The sequence below is a fragment of the Hippoglossus hippoglossus genome, chromosome 14, assembly GCF_009819705.1.
Source record: "Hippoglossus hippoglossus isolate fHipHip1 chromosome 14, fHipHip1.pri, whole genome shotgun sequence".
Taxonomy (NCBI): Eukaryota; Metazoa; Chordata; class Actinopteri; order Pleuronectiformes; family Pleuronectidae; genus Hippoglossus; species Hippoglossus hippoglossus.
In genome coordinates, this window is record NC_047164.1 from 13,579,580 (window position 1) to 13,599,525 (window position 19,946).

General features: G+C 41.6%; 1 protein-coding gene and 1 non-coding gene across 2 annotated transcripts; one reads left to right on the forward strand and one right to left on the reverse strand.

Moving 5' to 3' along the window:
• Positions 1–2,615: 2,615 nt before the first annotated feature.
• trnar-acg lies at positions 2,616–2,688 on the reverse strand. The gene has a single exon. It is a non-coding gene; the product is annotated as a tRNA-Arg (tRNA).
• A 9,979-nt stretch (positions 2,689–12,667) lies between these two features.
• gsx1 (GS homeobox 1) lies at positions 12,668–14,125 on the forward strand. The gene is made up of 2 exons (XM_034607605.1): positions 12,668–13,184; positions 13,287–14,125. Exons 1-2 carry the CDS (start codon positions 12,806–12,808, stop codon positions 13,637–13,639), a joined length of 732 nt encoding a protein of 243 aa, XP_034463496.1. The 5' UTR covers positions 12,668–12,805; the 3' UTR covers positions 13,640–14,125.
• The last annotated feature ends 5,821 nt before the right edge of the window (positions 14,126–19,946 follow it).

Below are 19,946 nucleotides of genomic sequence, written 5' to 3' on the forward strand. Positions count from 1 at the left end.
ATACCTTGCAATGCTTTAAAAATGGAACAGGTTCCTCCCAGACGCAGATCACATCCCTCCACCAAGTTTTGTTGAAATCCATCCAGTAGTTTTTGGGGAAATCTTACTAATCAAACAAACCAACCAAAATACAAACGGATGGGGGGTAAAAAAAACAACTGGTCAGTGCCTTCAACTATTATAACACTCCCTTATTATTATTATTATTATTATTTGTAGTTTCACACGTATAAAGCGTTTTGTATCGTAATCTGTTACTCTGACAATTGTGTCAAAATGTAATGAAGAAAATAGATGTTTTTATATCTGATCGGATTTTACTAAATTGTCTGTGTTATCTTTGTATTAATGTGTAACCTTGTTAATAATAATAATAATACAATTATCATTATTATCATTTGTAGTAGTATTTTTCTTGCTGTCGCTGCCACCACCACATTTATAAGTAGTTGAGGCTAAAGCGGTATATCACCCTTGTGCATAAATGGCAACGGAGAGCCACTAAACAACATTAACCGAGTATTTAAGTTAAATTTGAGGGATATGCCCGGTGTCTCATTTGAATAATTCATTGATGGTGTATCTCCACCTGCTCCTGCCTCTGTGCCAGTGTCTGAATTTGTGTGACGGAGGGGCTGAATGGTGATGTGTGACACACTCCCGATGAAAAATAACAGCGGCCCTCAGATCTGCACAACAGCTGATTAAGAATCACTGACTTTTATTGGTGCCGAATAAAAGGATGCGATGAAAGCGTCAAAGGCTGAGGCAGAGAAAGAGGGATTCAGAGGGAGGGGCGGAGGAGTGCAAAACAAGGCCCCATCCATCACACGAGTTGAGAAGACACATTCCAGTGCCCTTAGCAAGAGGATACATTCACTCAAAGTCACAATAGAGGGGGAATCTGGGAGAAGCTGGGAGGGGCACCCATCAATACACAACCTCACCCTTAGGCTCTGTGCGCACAAACTCAATGCCCCTTCCAGTCCAATTCAGTTCCCTCTATGGGCATGACAAATGTACATTTTGCTGCCGATGAATGTGTTCATACTCAAAAACAACAAAACAGACGAAAAAAACAAAATCACGGCATGGATGCTGATAGTTGAGATTTTTAACTCCCCTTCTCTTTCTCCCTGCCTCCCTCTCCCTCCCCCCCTCTCTCTCACTGTCCACCCTCTCTCTGTCCCTCTCATCAATCGGAGTTGGAGGAATTGAGAGCTGGGGTTGTCGGATATCTCTGTCTGGGCAGAGTTAGTGGGGATTTTCGGGGTGGAGGGAGCAGGTGATGGCTTTCTGGAGAGCACTCATTTACACTCCTCCCTTTCTCTCGCTGAGCAGCGTGAAGAGGTGGGAGAGATGAGGGGCCGCCTCCCCTCACTCCTGCGAGCTGCACCTGCTGAGGGGTGAGGGGATCAATTGTGAACTCTGACCTTGTACCTTCCACAATGCCCAATTATTACCCACGCCATGTCATATGATACATGAAGGGAGGAGTACAAATAAATAAACATTGTTTCAGATATTTCTAATCTGCTGCTGTATCGTGACACTGTAGGAAACTGCTGTAGTTTTTTTATATGGCTGTTTTAATCACATCTGCATCTGAGTGTGAGTTTTAGAACTTGTCCCTGTATCTGCCAACCACATAGTAATGTGTTACATCACATACAGTATTAAAGTAGAATTGCACTCAGCAGAGCACAAACCTCTGCCAAGGCCCAACAGTGTTGAATTCAATCAAGCTCCACCAAATTGCACAGGCATAGGTACCGGTTTCCTAAATATTTCAGTTTTTTTTGGGGTGAAAATGTCAAAAAATACCTTAAAACTCAAAGATTCTGCACTAAAATGTTATTTCTTGGTCTTTTCTTCATCCTTCCACCAATTTTCATGAAAATCCATTTGGGAGTTTTTGCGTAATCCTGTAAACAAACAAACCAAACGACCAATAAACAAAGCGAACACCTCTGCCAAGACTGATTAATCACCATATCACCATATTGCAAATACACGTACTGAGATAAGATACATCAGGATCCTTACCCGAATCAGCACCAAATTCCACCTGTTCATAGATATCAGCACTTTACAAAAGCCTGATTTGATATTTTTGTATGATTTCTTGAGAAATTCACAAAGTATTATTTTGCGAAGTTAAAGAAAGTGAAAAACATATTCCTCTGTCTACATCCCTGCCTCCCCTGAATTGAATGGGTTCTTTCTTGGCCTAGGTCCCATAGTTTTTTCATAATCCTGCTGACAAACAAAGTTACATTACATTTCATTTAGCTGACGCTTTTATCCAAAGCGACTTACAATAAGTGCATTCAACCATGAGGGTACAAACCCAGAACAACACGAATCAAGAAAGTACAATTTCTTCAAAAAAGCAAAACTGCAAAGTGCTATAAGTAAGTGCCATTTAAGTGCTACTAAATTGTTAGTTGAAAATTTTATTCAAAGTATAGCTGGAGAAAGGTTCTTCATGATTTTCATCTTATGGCAACAGGCCTTTAACCTATCATTTGGATAGTCTACTCAAATACCCAGTATATTTGAAAGTGACTGAGTAGAGACAGAGATTTGGACAAGTGACAAATTAAAGTTTGCTCCGAGCTAGCCAGGAGTCGAACCTAGAATCTTCTGATCCGTAGTCAGACGCGTTATCCATTGCGCCACTAGCCCTTGTTTTCCAGTTCTCCACACTTTGCCCAAGTGCGGGGGAGGTACAGGTCATAAGAACTGCAGACTGCAATATGCACTTTCTTCTAAGTTAAGTTAATTAGGGTGGGTGTTTTCTTTTCACTTTTGTAAAAAGCTAGGCTGTTTCCTCATGTTTCCAGTCTTTATGCCAATAACCTGACCAGCTGCAGAATCAAATTTAAAAGAAAACTACGGATTTCCCCGAAATTTTCACAAGGCGTTGCATTGATTCCCCAAAGCAGCGAGAGAAAGAGCTCCAATCAACAACCTGCACTGTTCTCTGACAAGATAAAGTAGATGGTGTTAATGTGCTGCTTGCATTCCTCATCACAATATGCTTTTGTTTTTACCCGCCTGCCTGCTTCACTCCATATTAGTGTTTTTTTCCAGCCTGTCTTCATTATAAAGTGTCCCAGACAGGAGGCCCCCTCACTTTTTGGTGTCGTGCGTGCACACAGGCTGTCATAGCGCTTCGCTGGCAGCTCATTTTGTAAGTGAACTGGCTACAAATGGGTATTATTCAGAGCGCTGAGGTCCATTTGGGGTTTTGTCAGGGAAGCAATGTGAAAGTCGGTGTCAGTGAAGGCCTGGCCTCGACCAGCTGAAAGCCAGTGTGTCAGTTTCTATGGTAATGAAGAAATAGTAACTACCTCCCAGCAGCGTCCCGCCGCGTGTCGCCTCCTCAATAGAGCGCATCTGCAGAAAAGTGGGGAACCCCGTGAGATGGGCAGTGACCCGTCATCACACCGACCCTCACATATATGGTCATACATAGACGCTGAATTGGCCCGAACCTCCTTTTTCACGCCGCTTACGTCATAACTCTTGAGAGAAAGTTGAGGCCGAGCCATATATTCCCAGCTTGTTTTTAAAGCTGAGTGCGAGATGGAGTAAAAAAGCCGTCGCAGAGGTCATTAGGATGAGGGGGGGAGAGGTAACAAACAAAAGCTGACTCCAAATCACAATGGCTGCAAAAGAAATTTGAGAAGAAAAGGGGATATTGGGTTATGAAAATCATAGGGGGGGGGGGGGTCTCACTCATGCAAATGTCCCAGAATTTCTCATTAATTTCCCCGAAAGTGTTGATCTCACCCAGGAAACACATCCCTCTCGATCACTGAAGACAGAGTATGGGTTGACGTCCTGCAACATTTTAAAGTAAAATGTCTTTTCTTTCCATCACCTATTTCCTGATTTTTCCAGATTCCAGACCATGTGGCTGCAAAGCGCAAAAACAAAATCCAATGGGTTTAGTTTAAAAGCGTCAAGAAGCTGAGAGGTTCGTGTGACCGCCACACATTTGTACCCTAAAAAAAAGAAGAAAAAAAAAGAAAACAATCCCGAAACAATGGCGACTCCTGAAAAGAGGCTAATGTGAGATGAATGGAGAAGGAAACGGGCCGAACCACAGGGGGTCATTAATGAGAAAACCATAGACTTTAAGGAATCACAGTGGTTTCAGTCTCCGCTTCCTTTCGGACTTTGATTCCTGAGTGTCATCCTCATCCTGTTGTTTAGAGAGACACACGGAGAATGAAGTGATCATGAACTGCCGAGCTGAAAAAGAAGAGTAAGTAAGTAGGTTACATGAGGAGTGTTCTGGAGTGTTTATCTCCCCCCTCCATCCTGCTCTAACTCTCTGACCTCCCTCCTCCCTAACCTTTACCCCCTGCTGTGGTTTCCCATGGGCCTCCAATTGATTCAATTAAGTGAACACACAAATGCCATATGCTTAAAGATGTTTTTTTTTTTCCTCAACTGAGCGCGAAACAACGGGGCAGCTGCATCGAGGAAAGATACGTGTTGCAGAAACTTTTGCAAAAGGTTTGAGATAAAAACGTAAATTCGTTGCTCAGCAGGGAAACCATTTTCACATGAGCCGTTGAAGAGAAGCCACTGGACACATCGCAGCTTCGAAAAATGAAAAACCCAGAGAGAAAAAAGTGGTAAAGAGTGAATGAGAGGAGGTATAGAGGGGAGAAAAAGGAAAGCAAAAGTGGTGAAAAGGAGGGAGGAGTAGCGAGTCGCCATCAGAAGTTGTTCCCTGCAGCATTTCGTCTTTGTTTTCTTTACAATAAACTCTCCTACATGTTGGGCCAACAGCGTTTGGGCCCAAAGAAAATGAGGCAAACAGAACATCGCAAAAAAAAAAAAGAGAGAAAAAAGACGCTTTGCATTCTTTGGCTTTTGTACTTGTGGGACCGCTCGTGAAAGAGCAACAGACACAAAATGGGGAACAAAGGGGGCAGTGTGGACGGAGGCAATATCACTGACATCCCCAGCACTTTGAACAACTTGTCAGCGAAGACACTGAAGCAACTGCATTCTGTCACATTTGTGTACAAACCCCTTGAAAGGGCTTGCTGACCTGCCCATATCCCTTTATTGGGGTTCAAATGGCAAGAGGCATGCATTGTGTTCGGGAGAGTTCATTAAATTCATTGGTTTGACCTGTTATTTCTCGGCCAAAAGTCTGCTGATTTGGAAAAATGTGAGTCAGCCGTACGAAATAGCCTAGTGACCTCCGCAGGGTAACAAACCCTTTTGAAGAGCGTTTCAAAGCTTTTATATGAATAGGGTCAAAGGGGAAGTTTGAGACATATCTATGGCAGAACCAATGGATTCACATCAAAAGGGAATTTGAAATCATCCAAAGATATTTAGACCTCTAATGGCTCCGCAGAGTTTTTCTAACAACACTCGGAGCAAAACTCGATCCCTAATTATTTCTCCTTCACGAGGAAAGAGTGAAGATGGACGAAACTTTCACGTCAAATCGCGCTGTTTACAAATTCCCTCGTTGATAAATGTTTTGTACGTTAGTGTGAATGCCGTCGAGCGGTAAACGGTCTAAATTTGTCTCATTGTGAAGTCTTAAAAGTTCAGAGAAAAGTGTACTTGACCATTTCAGTTCCCATAACAGCGTCACATTTAGATGTAAATGGGCTCATTAGAGAGGCCAGAGACCATCAAGTTTGCATCTAATTCCCATTTATTCTTGTCAAACACTGGCCGGGGCCCACAGCGCACATTTCTCAGCTGAAGTGTGAGAGTTTATCAGACAAGTTCTGATTTTATTTTAACTTGTATCAGCACTAGTCTGTAAAATGAATCACAGCAAAGAGGGAAAATGCTAAGATTACAAGAAACATGATTTTGAGGGTCAAGTGTATTTAAAATTAACAACCACTAATCAAAGAAAAAAGTGGTGATTTTAGAAGTTAAAAAGGTGCAATAGTAACTCTGTGGATCTTTCTTCTTTAAGAAGGAAATGATTGACTGTTCCAGTGCTTTTCAAGTGCTCTTTGGAAACAACTATTTATATTTTGATATTTTTGCTGCACGTAAATGTGTTCAGCGTTTGAAAACACAGGTTCAATCATGTAAGAGTATATATAAATTAATTTCACTCAGGCTTTTATTGTCCCCATATGTTTTCAGAGTGTAGACTTGGTTCAGTTTGGATTTTTCCTTTTTACCTCCACCAAGAGGTTATGTTTTTATCTTTTTCAACATTCTCCTTTATTTCTTAGAGAATAATTCATGGATCTTGATGAAAGAGAATCGGAGATATGAACTCTGCTGAGTGCCATTCTAGATATTACTCTGGCCCAGGTCTGATCTGGTGATTTTGTTGACAGAAAGTTAACACAACATTTGTGTTAATAATAACACAAAATGCATCTCAGTCTCCTTCATCAACACTTTCATGAATCCAAGCACTTTGTTATCTGGACTTTAGAATGTGCTATATATGTAGAGAGGTATCAGGTTATTTATGTTATAAAAGCTGCTTGAGATTCTAAAACCTCGCCTTCAGTCAATAAGGTCAAAAAAAGAGCTTTAGATTTCTGAAACTTTCGGGCAACTACTATATTATTGTGAAGCCAGTCTTCTCTCTCAGACCATTGTGTCCTCACATCATTGACTATATCCTCACAACATGGCTCCTTTCCAGTATCGGTTTTTCAGCTGCACTCGCTACAGACAGTTTGAGTACTGACAGTCTCAGTCAGGCTGTCAGTCGTGAGAGTGTCAGCGTGGCCGTGCTGTGTAGAAACAGACATAGCTGCGAGGACGCACCTAGCAACAGCACTTGACCTGGACTCAACCACATCACAGAGGCTCTGCACAGACACAGAGGCAGGAAACCATCAGGTTCAGCATCAGGGGAGGAATCAGGACAAACAGGACTAAAATGCTTTTCAGAGTAAAAAAAAAAAAATGAAAAGAAACAAACCTTGGATCATTTCAGTTAAATCAGTGTTTTCATTTATATTAATTTCCTGTTTTGCATGATTCTAATGTCTATTTTTCAGGTTTGTTAAAGGAGAATTTCCCTTGCACGCTGCTTTACTGATTTACTTTGAGTCCTTGGCTCTGATTGACCTCCACGATGGAGGCTGCTCGGCCACTTTTAGGATCCACCAAGTGCGGCTCAGGCTTTTGTCAGCATGATGTACGATGAGCCATTTATCACATCCACACACCACAGACATGTGTCAGTGTTGTTGCTTTTCATTCTTTTCAAGTTGAAGGGTGCGTGTTGAGTGTGAATCACATGTAATTTAACATTCTCAGCTGAAATAATATGATGAATTAAATATACAGAAGCATGAGTGAGAATAAGTTCACACGTATTGGAAATATAGGACAAAAAAATCTAATACTTCATCCCCTTAAACTAAATAGGTTTTTTCATTTGGGAAAGCATGCTCAAACTGGGAGATATTTAACTCGCGTCCCCTCCACTCACTGAGTACATCAAACCAGATCAGAACTAATATAATGTAAATAAAATAAATAAATAATAATAATGTAATGTAAACTGTAAAATACCACATTGAAAAAATAAACCTTTTGCATAGTCAGCCATTTCTTATCAAGCATCACATACCGTACCTGCATCACCATAACCAAAGACCTAAGCATCACCACAACTATTAGCTTCTCAAATTTTATAAAACAGGCTAATGGACACTCAAACATGTCATTATCTTTTTCTCTGTCTGATCTCGCTAATTATTGAGGGTATGGATGTTTTGGGTTATTTTGCTTGATACGCCTGACTTCATATTGTTTTCACCGGTCATCCTTGCTTCCCATGTGCCATGTGCATTTCTTTGTGTCTGTGCATGTACTGTACGTCTGTGTTTTTATACACACGGCTATTTGTTATTTGTATGATTTTTACTATCAACCTGCCAGGGACTGCAGATGAAAACATGCCCGTGTGGCTAAATCTGGCACATTTACATGCTGAGCTCATGTTTGCATGTTAATTAATGTGCATTGTCCCTTTTTTAAAAATAAATAAACATAAACACAAACACAGACAAAAACACAGACAAAAACACCTGAGGCAGCAAATAGCAGCTCGGCCTTATTCCTCCACATGTAGATACAAGCTGATATTGTTAGTGCTGATGATCAGCAGGTGTATTATAGAGACTCTGCTGCATATTATGAATGTGCCTGTTGCAGGATAGCAGAGATTCAGAAAGCTCATGCGTACACAAACAAAAAGATGACGAGCAAAGACACAGCGAGTAATGTTTCATTTGAAAGTCTCATCGTTTCCTGTTCCCTCTTTCCCAGTTCCTATCTTTGCTTTGAACGTGGAGGAACCAGAGAAAGAGCCGGTGCCTGTCTCGCGTGGTCCGAATTAAAAAAAAGAAAAGAATGAAAGTTCTCCATGTTATTGCAGCATTATTAACCATAATGACTTTATCCACCACAGATTCAACAACCACCTACACATCTATTTCCACCACTTTCACCAGCTGACGTCAACATTGTAGATGTTCGTTTTGCCGGTCTCAGCTTAATCAGCGCTGTTCCTGGAATGGACTGAAATAAACGATTGAGTGAAAAAAAGAACACAATCACAGTAGAAAAATCTCAGTTGTCTTTTGCACTTGTGATGAGTGCAAACTTACTGTTGCCTCCATTATTATTTAAAGGTGGCAGCTATGAATAAATGTCTCTGCTGTCGAGTTTATGTTTCTCACCAGCGTCATTCTGGTGGAGCCTCTTAATTTCACCCCTGCAATTTGTAAGAAAAATAAAGATGTTTTATCTAAACACCTCACTATCCTCTGATTGATGGTTTTAAAGAGATTTTCTCCTGTTCACTCAGAAATTTTGTGTCAAATCCATGTGCCTTTGAGTAAATAAGGCTTCTAACAAAAAGGACAAACTGCAAAAAGGACACTGTGAACAACTTTTTTGAATTCAGTTCTGTCGGAATGAATCTCAGGAATATTGAGTCAAATTTACAGCGCCACAAATATGGTTTGGAGGTTATGGAGTTTTTTTGTTCTTTTTCCTCACCTACTTTTGAACTGTTGAAGTTGAAGTTTTATACTTTCAAACAAAGTTTTTTTTAGCTTGAATCCACCTAAATATGAGAACAAACTCAATGACTATTTTGGCCCATTAAGTGTCACAATTTAACACCGAACAAGGGAAACAGGATGGAACCTTTTCACCAACTGTTGAGCCAATGAAACCACATTTTCAAACATAATGAATAAAGTCATATTTGATCATTTTGAGCAGTGCCTGCTAACATCTAGATATTAGAGGAGTTTTGCTGATTCGTTTGGGATGAAGAGATATTTGTGATAAGTGATCAATTCAAGATGATAATGATGTAAAAGTGAATTAAAGGAATCCAACCTTGGATTCCTTTTCTTGTAACCTCAGGTAAAATAAAAATGATATTTGATCTGTTTTAATTGTGAGGCCGTGTGGAGTTAAGCACTACTTTTACATAATTATCATCTTGAAACGATCACTTTCACTAAATATGTCTTCATCCCAAACTAATTAGCAAAACGCTTCCAATTTCTAGATGCTATCAGTCACTGTTGAGCCTGATAACACTTTAGGTAGCAGTGCTTTAAATCATTATATTTACAAATGCAACATGAAGTTCATATTCACCTGTGGAGCCTTATATCTGTCATGTTCTGGCGCCTCAACCGTCTGCATCTCTTTGTCAGCCTCCCTCTCTCTTAAGGATTCATTAGTCCCTATAGACTCCAGCAGCCTAAACATATTGCACCATTCAGCCGGTACTTATGTGTCATCTGTTATCTATTGGACTGGTGTTTCTGGTGAGCATATGAATGATAATCAGGCCTTTGTGTGCCCATAGAGGTGCAGCAGGATCTGCGGTCTGTGATGTTGCCTCAGGGGGAGATTAGGAGGGGCAGCCGGCCCTCTGTGTCACGTCGACAGTCACAGCGCCCATCCACGGCTGGGCCAAACCCCACTGGGACCTTAAATCCTGTTACACTGTCAGCTAAAACCATCATTTGTATTAGAGATGTGTGGGTGTTTAAGTGTGTGTACATATTAAGTGAGGGGGGATAGTGTCTTAAACTATGAATTATTCATACCAAAAAGAAAAGGAGATATTGACTACATCTCCATAAACAGTCTGCTCTCTTTATGTCATCAGGCACGAGATCTTTGGGTATAATTGCATAAAAGCCCCTGAAAATGTGCTTCTGCAGCAGCACAGCAGGCACTGGTCAGTGTTATCATCGGGGATGAATTTGAGTGATGGCAATTGTTCCAACTTAATATCTTATAAATAATTTACTATTTCAGGGGCACTGCATCAAACATTAACGCTAAGAAGCTTTGCCAACTCCCAGCTGTATGTTAGTTACTGAGCACATGAAGCTGAGCCGAGTTCCAGGCTCACCGGTTCGTGAGGCGGGGGAAACACACATAATATGGATGTGATGATTCATGAACCTGTAAGTGGCTGTAGATGTATATCTTTTGCGGGAGATAGTGGAGGGAAATGTAATAGAGCTGTTATAATGTGAGTGGACTATTTCCCTTGATTATTTATCTCAGTAACAAGTGATTATGGCGAATGGGATTCTTTGCACTTCTGGCCCGCGCCTCCAGAGGGAGGTCAAAACTATTTGTCAGTCTCCAGTTGGGATTGCAAATTAGGATGAGCCTCCCCTGCGTGACGACCCATGAAACCTCTATTCCTATCCACAGGGTGACTGCTGTACATAATTTGAAAATTAGGGCCTTTGATAACATCTTTATGTGGAGCGATACATCAAGCTGCCGCCGCATACAGGCGACCTGCGGCTGGGAAGAGAGATGGAACACGGTGCGTAATTCTTTTGAAATCTGCAGCGGAGGAAAAAGAAACACACACACACATTATGCTTGTTTTATTGTGGGCTCCAGAGGATACACCGACCAACCCCTCATGAGAATAACACACCTTGTAACGCATGATCATAATAACATGCCACCTAATTAGGAATTTGAATAAAAGCAATGGATTAGTGTTTATGTTTCTGAGATTCCGGCAAGATTGACGCACTGTGAATGGAAATGGAAATGGCAGATATTACAGGTTATTACCCGAATAACTAGATCTCGTTCAATCTCGTTGAAGGGGTTTAACTGCGGCTAATTTGTGTCTTTACTTTAATGGCTGGCTCCCATAATTACAGGTCTGGCCTTTATGGGAGATTAGTGGTGTGAAGCTGCATGAGCACATTACGGGCCCGTTATTTATGAGGAATGAACAGAGCATCAGTGCGGCGGGATGTGGCGCTGAAGAGATCATCTGCAGGAGGGGACAATTTGTGGGGAATAATGTAGATGGCATGTAAACAGTGGAAATTGGTGCAACGTGTTGTAATCAAATATGACTAAAAAGAATACATTATATGCAATAACTCAAAATAATTGAATTCATTAACCAAACCCCACCACCACTGCCAGGGATGTTGGTCCAGCTTGGTCTATTTATGTCACGTTTGTTGGTATCTTTGCAACTTTTATACTTTTGTGCATTTGGAACGTTCGGAAAAGAAAGAAAATCTCGCAGGAAGAGAAACCGCACTCCGCTATTTACTCACACATTACGGCTCCGTCGCTTTGAAGGTCTTGTTCAAAAAGCCTTAAAGTGAAAGAAAATGTTTTCCTATTACTTAATTCAATCGCAGCGCGAGGCGGGGGCTTGACGCGCCGCGCACTGGGCTCCTCTATGACAGAGTCGCCTTTGTTGCGTCTATCCGCCGCTGTCACACACTTTAATTCGACTCTCTTTCTCCCTCATTGAAAACCCTCCACAATGACATTCAATAAGGGCCGCAGAGTGAAAACCTGGTTATTTTTACATATTCTTTCCCCCCTCGGACTCGGCAGGGGCCCGAGCAAAGGAATTAATCACTGCTCTTTAACAGCGCTGCCTCCGGGCGATGACTTGTCCCTGGTTTTGTGCGCAAAAATGACACGTTAACCTCAAAATGGATGTGCGTAAACTTTACATTCAGCTGTTGCGTTTGTGTTTGCGCCGGACACGGTCCTTAAAAGTGGCCACAAACGTAGAGGTGAGCACGTTACGCACAAATAACTGACCACGGCTATACAGCACAGACATAAACGAGTTGTTGACGTAAGTTTAATTAGGACAAAATCAGCAAAAAACTGAGAAAAAAATTAAAAAGCAATTAATGATTCTTAATTAATGTATTAAATGTACATACACACTTCTGCCTCTTTCTGAAAGTTCCCATGCGCATCTCTTCCCCTTGCCTCGCCTATGTATACACTCTTAAAAGTTGCCATTTACGCACAGCCTGCGCATTTTAAAATGCTGCTCCACGTCTAAAACAAAACTTGAATAGATGAAACTGTCTCTGTGAGAGAAACGTTTTCTGGCGCAAATTTCAGCTGGGCTCTATATGATAAAATGAGAGTGATGATAAAAGGGAGAATAGGGCAGTGCCGCCTCTTGCGGCGTGGGTGGGGCTGACAAGAATAGACTACATTATGCAGTTCATTTAGTTAACAAGTGAAATAATAGGGAAGCGTGCAGTGGGAATGCCGAGAGAAAGGCACAAAACCCTATTGAGAGCTCTCTGCCGCTTGCAGCGTAACCGTCACATGGCCGAACCGAGTCCGCGGCGGCTATTTAAGGAGCAGCGGTGCGCCTTCAGCACCACTTCGCTGTCCACCGTCCCGAGGAGAGCACGCTCCACACGCAGCGAACACGGCGCGCAAGGCTTCAACTTTACACACGCACCGAGCAACAAAGTTTGCAACCATGCCGAGATCTTTTCTTGTGGATTCCTTGATTTTAAGGGAGGCCAACGACAAGGGGAGCGAGAACCACCCACCTTTATTCCCGTATGCCGTGCACTCGCCGCACCACCCGCACGGGCTCCCGGGCTCCTGCCACTCCAGGAAAGCCGGGCTGCTGTGCTTCTGTCCGCTGTGCATGGCCGCGTCCCAGCTCCACCCGTCTCCGCCGTCACTGCCGCTCCTCAAGGCATCCTTTTCTCCCTTCAGCTCGCAGTACTGCCACTCGGCTCTGTCCAGGCAACACGCCTCATCCAACGGCGTCAACCTCAGCCACGCACCGGGGATATACCAAGCTGCGTACTCGGTGCCAGACCCGCGCCAGTTCCACTGCATCTCTATCGGTGAGTTGAAAACCTTTTACCATTATAACAAGTATAGAAAGAAGTACATTCTAAATGTTTTTATCAAACCACAGTGGCTGACAATGTCTCCTATTTCCACAGAAAACAGCAACAGCAAACTTCAGAGCAGTAAGCGCATGCGCACCGCCTTCACGAGCACGCAACTTTTGGAACTGGAGCGCGAGTTCACCTCCAACATGTACCTCTCCAGACTGAGGCGCATTGAGATCGCCACGTACCTGAACTTGTCCGAGAAACAGGTGAAAATCTGGTTCCAGAACCGCAGAGTGAAGCACAAAAAGGAGGGAAAGAGCAGCGGCCAAAGGACTGGATCACATAACTGCAAGTGTTCGTCCCTGTCAACGGCGAGATGCTCGGAGGAAGAGGAGGATGACATTCCCATATCCCCGTCCTCGTCCGAAAAGGAGGATGCAGACCTGTCCGTCTCCCCCTGAACTCTCCCCCGAACTCCCCTCTGAAAGATTTTGGTCCTTCTGATTTTAAATGCAGCCAAAAACAGACTGTTCCGCTTGTGTTCAGACTCTTGTACATAGACAGAGAATATTTAATCAGGGGACTACCCTGAATTATTGTATAGCTGTATACATGTTGTACGTTTTGTATGTAGTTTTTTTCTGAAAACGGTCAATTTGTTGTTGCCAATCCGATGAGTATGATAGGCATCTTTGTAAAGACAAACCCAAATGAACAACGGGAAACAAACCATAGGAACAATGTTCATTAGTATTTTGGGGAAGACAGTATTTTGTATACATGGTGAATACTGGTCAGATTCAATCTACGTGGATGGAACTGTGACTTCAAACGTGGAAAGCTGGAAAGAAATTCCCTCACTGTCACATTGAAAGTATATCCTCAGTGTAATTGAAAAAATATTTATTTATTTAAAAATGTTGATACTTAAATAAAAATATTTCTGAGCGGAAGACAAACTTGTATTGTGAGTTAAATGTTTTTGGTCTTTGCGCGCAAGGAGTGCGCACAATGACGCACGTCAAACTCAGGGTGATGACAGCAGCGTGGGCATTAAATCAAAATATAAAGGTGTCGTGATGACAAAGTCATAACATTACAAACATTGTGTGATAGTGTAGATACCATAAAACGGTCAAATGAAATAAATCACCACACATTTGAACTGCCTCCCGGCTCCGGTCTTTGTGCCAACACGTGTGGATGTGCAGTGCATTATTTCAGACTGATGATTCAGTTTGGTATCTAAAAATATATATTTTCATATTTCCTTGCATAAAGCTGATGGGCAAGAGGAGTGATTGCTGTTCAGACCATGAGGGAAAAGACTGAGGAAGTTATTGATGAGTTTCACAATTTTTACGCACGGAGCCAAAAGGAAAATGGGAAGAAGAAATATAATATCTCTCAGATTCCCAGCCGGCACTGCACAATAGAGGCAAACAAATTGGGCTTGTGCGTCTGAGGAGCACATTAGGTCATATATAAGCTGGAGGAGTAAATCAAATGCTCAATAATCTTCATCACTCAAAGGTGATGAAGACATTGTTCTGAGGGTCCTCTTATGTGCTTCCCCTGGGGGACCCTCGGTTCACATATCACTGCCTGGCCCTTTGGAGCTCTTTTCAAGTTGAATCCCAGCTGAAATGAGCCGTCTCGTGTGACTGAGTTAATAATCACCGTGGGTGTGCAACAGTGCATCTGGAGTGTGCATATCTTAAGATATCGATCTAACATGAAAATAAATGAGGCAAAGACACAGTTTGGTGTCCATGACCCTTATTGTTCACGTTGTTAACGCACCAGTGTGATCACGATTATTGTCGGTTTTATGAGCTCCAGGTGGTTTATAGACTCAAAAGAGCCTCTACAGTATAAATTATACTATAACAGATTCAATTAGTCAGTAACATTTGGTTAGATTTTTAATTCTGAATAATTTGAGCCACACAATTCGGTAGTATTCCAAGTCAAATAAGACGCAGCATTTTCAAACATAAATATAAACTTTTAAGCGAGATAAGTATTGGCTCTTGAGGTTAAACTTAGTCTAAAATGACTGTAGTTTATTATATTTTTACTCTTGTTTAAATAAATATGTCGTCTGAACACTAAAACATCTCCAAAAACACCGCACCATTAGTTTGGCGTTATGGTTCCACTTTTGTTCGCCTGTTTTACGCACCGCTACAGCTGCTCCCTGGCAGAAGCTTGGTTCTCAAAATTATATTTATTACGTTGAATAGGCTTTAAATTATATTTACCTTCTTGGAAACGTATCTCTGGACTTTTTTAAAGGGTGTAAAACTGTTCTTAAATTGCGCACCGCACATTAGCTGCACCAGTGTGCCTTTTCTGGACGCGAAGTTTCACTTGTAAACTTTCATTTAATTGTTCACTTAACTATTTTAACAAAACTCTAATATTTGCATTTGTTAAGATATGGGATTAGACTATTTTGTTAATTGCACCATAGAGCCCCATTTTGCTCACAACGTCCTCTCCAAAGCGCCCTTTATCCATTCAATAGCCTGGGGGTATGCGCCCTGGGGGAGCTTATACGCTCGGTGCTCCAAATGCTCAATTTATTTATTCTTAATTTTGTGCCGATCAATTCATTGAAGCAAAAAGGACTACGGTGTCTTTTTAAAAAGAAGAAAGGGGAATTGTGGACGTAACCTTGACGGAGCTGAGGAGAGGGCTCCCCTGACGCTGGAGAGCCGCTTGAGTCAACAGGCGCCCATCTAGCAGACTCGCCCTTGTCTTTATTCAGCCTAATTTTTTATTTACGGCTTTTCTTTGACATGTCTCTTATCTATCAGATTAAAAGAACAGCTTGTAACAAATCAGTCTGCACGATTTACAACAGCATTAAAAGGGGACAAAGGGAGCAGGCAGTCAGTACCTGAGAGTCTGGTAGACGGCGCGGCGCTGCAGCTGATTCGATGGTTTGAAAATACGCACGAAACAAAATACTTGAATCCTGAAAAAGAGCCTTTGTACGTTTCTTTAGAAATCAAGCAATTCTGCATGACAAAGGACAATTAATAAGCCGTCTTTTCACGACCAGCAGCTGGTTTCCCCGTCAAGGAAAGTTGGAAAAAATTCAGACTGAATGCGCGCAAAAGCCCTTTGCGCGCAGACAGCAACCCAAGGTGACCCATTTGGCACAGTTAAAATAACCAAGCCGAGGTAAAAGCGAGGGAACTGTCAAAAACATTTAAGCTGAAATATCTTGAAATTGCAAATCCCTTTATGTGGAGGGACGCTGCCGATGTGGGTTAGTCGTACAAAGGAGGTGGTTAAGTTGGAGAGGCTTTGGAAACGGACACGTGGCTTCTCAATGAGAGCTCCTTTTGGACCCGCGTGGCTTGCTGTGGCACTGCACATTCAGCTACTTTACACTTCTCCCGCTGAATAAATGTGTTTAGTAAACCAAATGTGTTAACCTACCAAGTTTAACAAAACACTTTATCAACTTTTAAACACTTTAGCACATTAATAACGTGTTTGTTTTTCTTGTTTTTCGAGGACAAGTCCCAGCTGCTCCACGCCTCCAGCTTCGCCTGTACATACAGAGAGCTGAGTTATGGTTGGAAAAGAAAGGACTTTTTTAAACAAGGATGTTTTTCAAACAAGGATTTAATAGTTTGATACACTTTTAACTTTACATTATGTGACTTTAAGATGTGTTGTGGTGTTTTTAATTTTATGTACAGCTGTTTTTTAATGGAGGAAAATTCTTTTTTGATATATTCTGTATATGCAGGAATAAATACAGAAATCTGAGCAAGTTTTTGTGATACGAAAATATGATTAAGTTTTAATTGTGCTTCAACCTCGAGAAGGTGAGTGAATATATTGAATAATCTGTATATCAGGTGTTTTCTTCTATATTTTTGGCACAGCTTTATCTTTACATCCTGATGGAGTGGAAACAGTTTGAGTCGCTCTCTGTGTTTGTTTTCATGGCTGTGGTGAGAGTGGGGAGAATGGAACAGCAACATGTATCATTACGGAGCTGTTAGCGCGGACAAAGTGTGTTTAGCCTGCTCGAGTGCCAGCGAAGAAAACCGCTCGTCAGCGCCTTGAACTGCGCCCGTTTTCTCCGGCTGCAACATTTGAACCCATTCAGCTGCACATAATCTGTTTAACAGCTAATCAGTAATGTAAGATGAAGCACTGGCACGCAGCTCCACTTATTTTGCCCCAGTCCCCCTCCTCTAATTGAATATTCAACGCGCGCACCGTGCCCTGCTTGCCTTTTTCAGTGCGCTATAGAGAATACGCCTTTTTAATTCTGGCCCATACACAAGCAGTGTCAAAGGTCGGGAAATAATGAACTGCACAGACATGGAAGTGACCTCTGGAAGCGCCACGGCTGCTCCACAGTGAATGACTCTGAATGGGATTCCGGTCCAAAATAGTACATGTGACATTTGGATGAAACTACAGTGGATCTGTGACGACTGGCACCTGCACTCAGTCCACATGTGGACAAGTCATCTGAGGCTGGAAAACTGGGGAGAGACGTACCTGGTCACTGGGGTATATGGATGTATCCAGGTTAAAAAAACTTTAATTTGATTTTAAAATAAAGATATGTAATAATAAATAAAATTGCATATATGTTGTTTTATATATATATATGTAATATATGTAAATTTGTTGTGCCATGTACTGTACTGTATGTTTATGGGTTATTTGAAACTAACACTTGTTGTGCATCATGTCTTGTATGTGCAACCAAACTGTGCACGTCGTGCGTCTCTCTGTATCATAGGAAACAGCAGATATTTGATTATACAGCTGAGTTTCTCTGCACAGACTTAATTCTGTCTTTCCCATATGGAAACATGGAGTTCAGAGTAAACTGAGTAAGAGGCATGTGCAAGTTCTTGGATGGAGGGCGGTGGTGGGGGGGTTACACGGACGCCCTTCGCGTGCACAACCCACGCGTACCCCCCCCCCCCCCCCCCCACCCCCCTCGCCAACACAAAGACGCAGCACATGTTGGAGCATGACGCACAGAGCGCTGGTGTTTTCATCCTCACATAAACAGGTGACACAGTGATTTGGCCACAGTCTGTGTGTAGAGTAGTTGCAGTATTCTCCATGCACACTTACCTGAAGCACGCACACTGTTTCCAGCTTCTGTCTCTTTGTATCCTGCACTTTGGTGGCTTGTTCAGGTCCCGCAGTGTGGAGCAGGAGCGTCATCTGGTGGTAAAGACCATATTCAGTCAAGCAACGTGCACCTGCACAACTAGGCTTTGGTGAGTTCTCAATAAGAAAAAGTAAAGATTAAAATAACGTGTCAATACTGAAGCCGAAAACAGGGTTTTTGTACAGTAACATACTCAAAGCAAGAGCAAAAATAGCAGGCAAAGCTGCTGTAGGTCCATAATACAACCCATCTGATCTCCAAAGGGCCCCATCCCTCTTGGGGGCCCCTTGAATGCTCCTCATTCACACAGCAGCAGCACAGCGTCCTTTATCTCGCCTCTCTCGCTGAACTGCTCTCTGAAGGATTGTATGAAGGTTTGGAATTTCGCTTAACTCTGAACTGAGGAAAAATAGTCCAAAGTACTTGAATCAACATTTTGACTATAACCCACACATACAAATAAACAGCTGACTGCACAAGTCTTTGAAAAAGTGAGTAGTTTTAGGCCTACCTGTATTGTCTATTCTGTGGTATGAAGCCTTTTTTGAAAAACTACTGAAACCGGACTTTGCTATAAGAAAAAGTGCAATCAATTAATACAATAATACAATAAAGAAGTTCATATTTGATGGGACAGTAGTCAAAGACGTAATAGTAAAAAAACTACAGTACATCTGATTGTCAAAGGAAAAACATTTAACAACCAATGGGTGGCATTTTACCATTTAGTCACAATAGAAGTACTTCACATTGTATGTGTCAATGAAAGCAACATGTTACCCGAACCAATAACTTTTATACATTTTTATTCTCATAACTTTTGCTGTAACAAAATCCATGTGTCTTATGTACATTTCTTATTGGAACCTGTGATTTTCCTGGGAATCCGTTCCATCAGTTTCACTATCGGTCACAAAACAAGTATAAAATAACCAACATTAGCATCCAAACTTTTTTTGATTAACAGTGTGATCATTCATTCAACTTCAACAACATCCAAATCTTTTTTTTAAAAACTGTAACTTTCCGTAACATCAAAACTATCTTACATGTACGAAATTACATCAGTTACAAAGAAAATACATCAAACCTGGAGACCCTGTCTGACTCAAAGCACCATCAAGGTCCCGACACATTGAATACAGTCAGTGTGCACAAAGTCAGCCTCCAGTTTACTGTCGCAGCAGCTCCTGGACTTCACCTTTCAAAAAATATCATAAACACTGTTTGTTTTTCTTCCTCTTTAACTATAATACTGGTTTATCACTGTTGTCAAAAATCAAGCAGCACTTAAAAAAACTGCAATAAAACAAAGTAATTACAAAAAATAAAGATACATGTTAAATTCCTTCTGTGGGTAAATACTGTTAATTATAATCTGCTATATTTAAAATCAACAAAAATCCTTTTAAATATTAGTTTAAGAAATTCAGTGACACCAGCTCAACACAGAAGCAGTACAATACATCATCAGTATCAAGTTTACCGTAGTTACTGGGTTGTGATAAATCTTCATCTACATAAAACTGTTTTAAAAGTTTAAGTGTCAGTTTATCATTTGTATTTAACTTCACTATACACTTCCTGTATTTGGAGTTCCT

Excerpts from the sequence above, each read along its gene's own strand:
- gsx1 (XM_034607605.1), top strand. The coding sequence starts at position 12,806 with ATGCCGAGATCTTTTCTTGTGGATTCCTTGATTTTAAGGGAGGCCAAC. Across the intron at positions 13,185-13,286 it reads GTTCCACTGCATCTCTATCG|AAAACAGCAACAGCAAACTT; the intron begins GTGAGTTGAAAA and ends CTATTTCCACAG.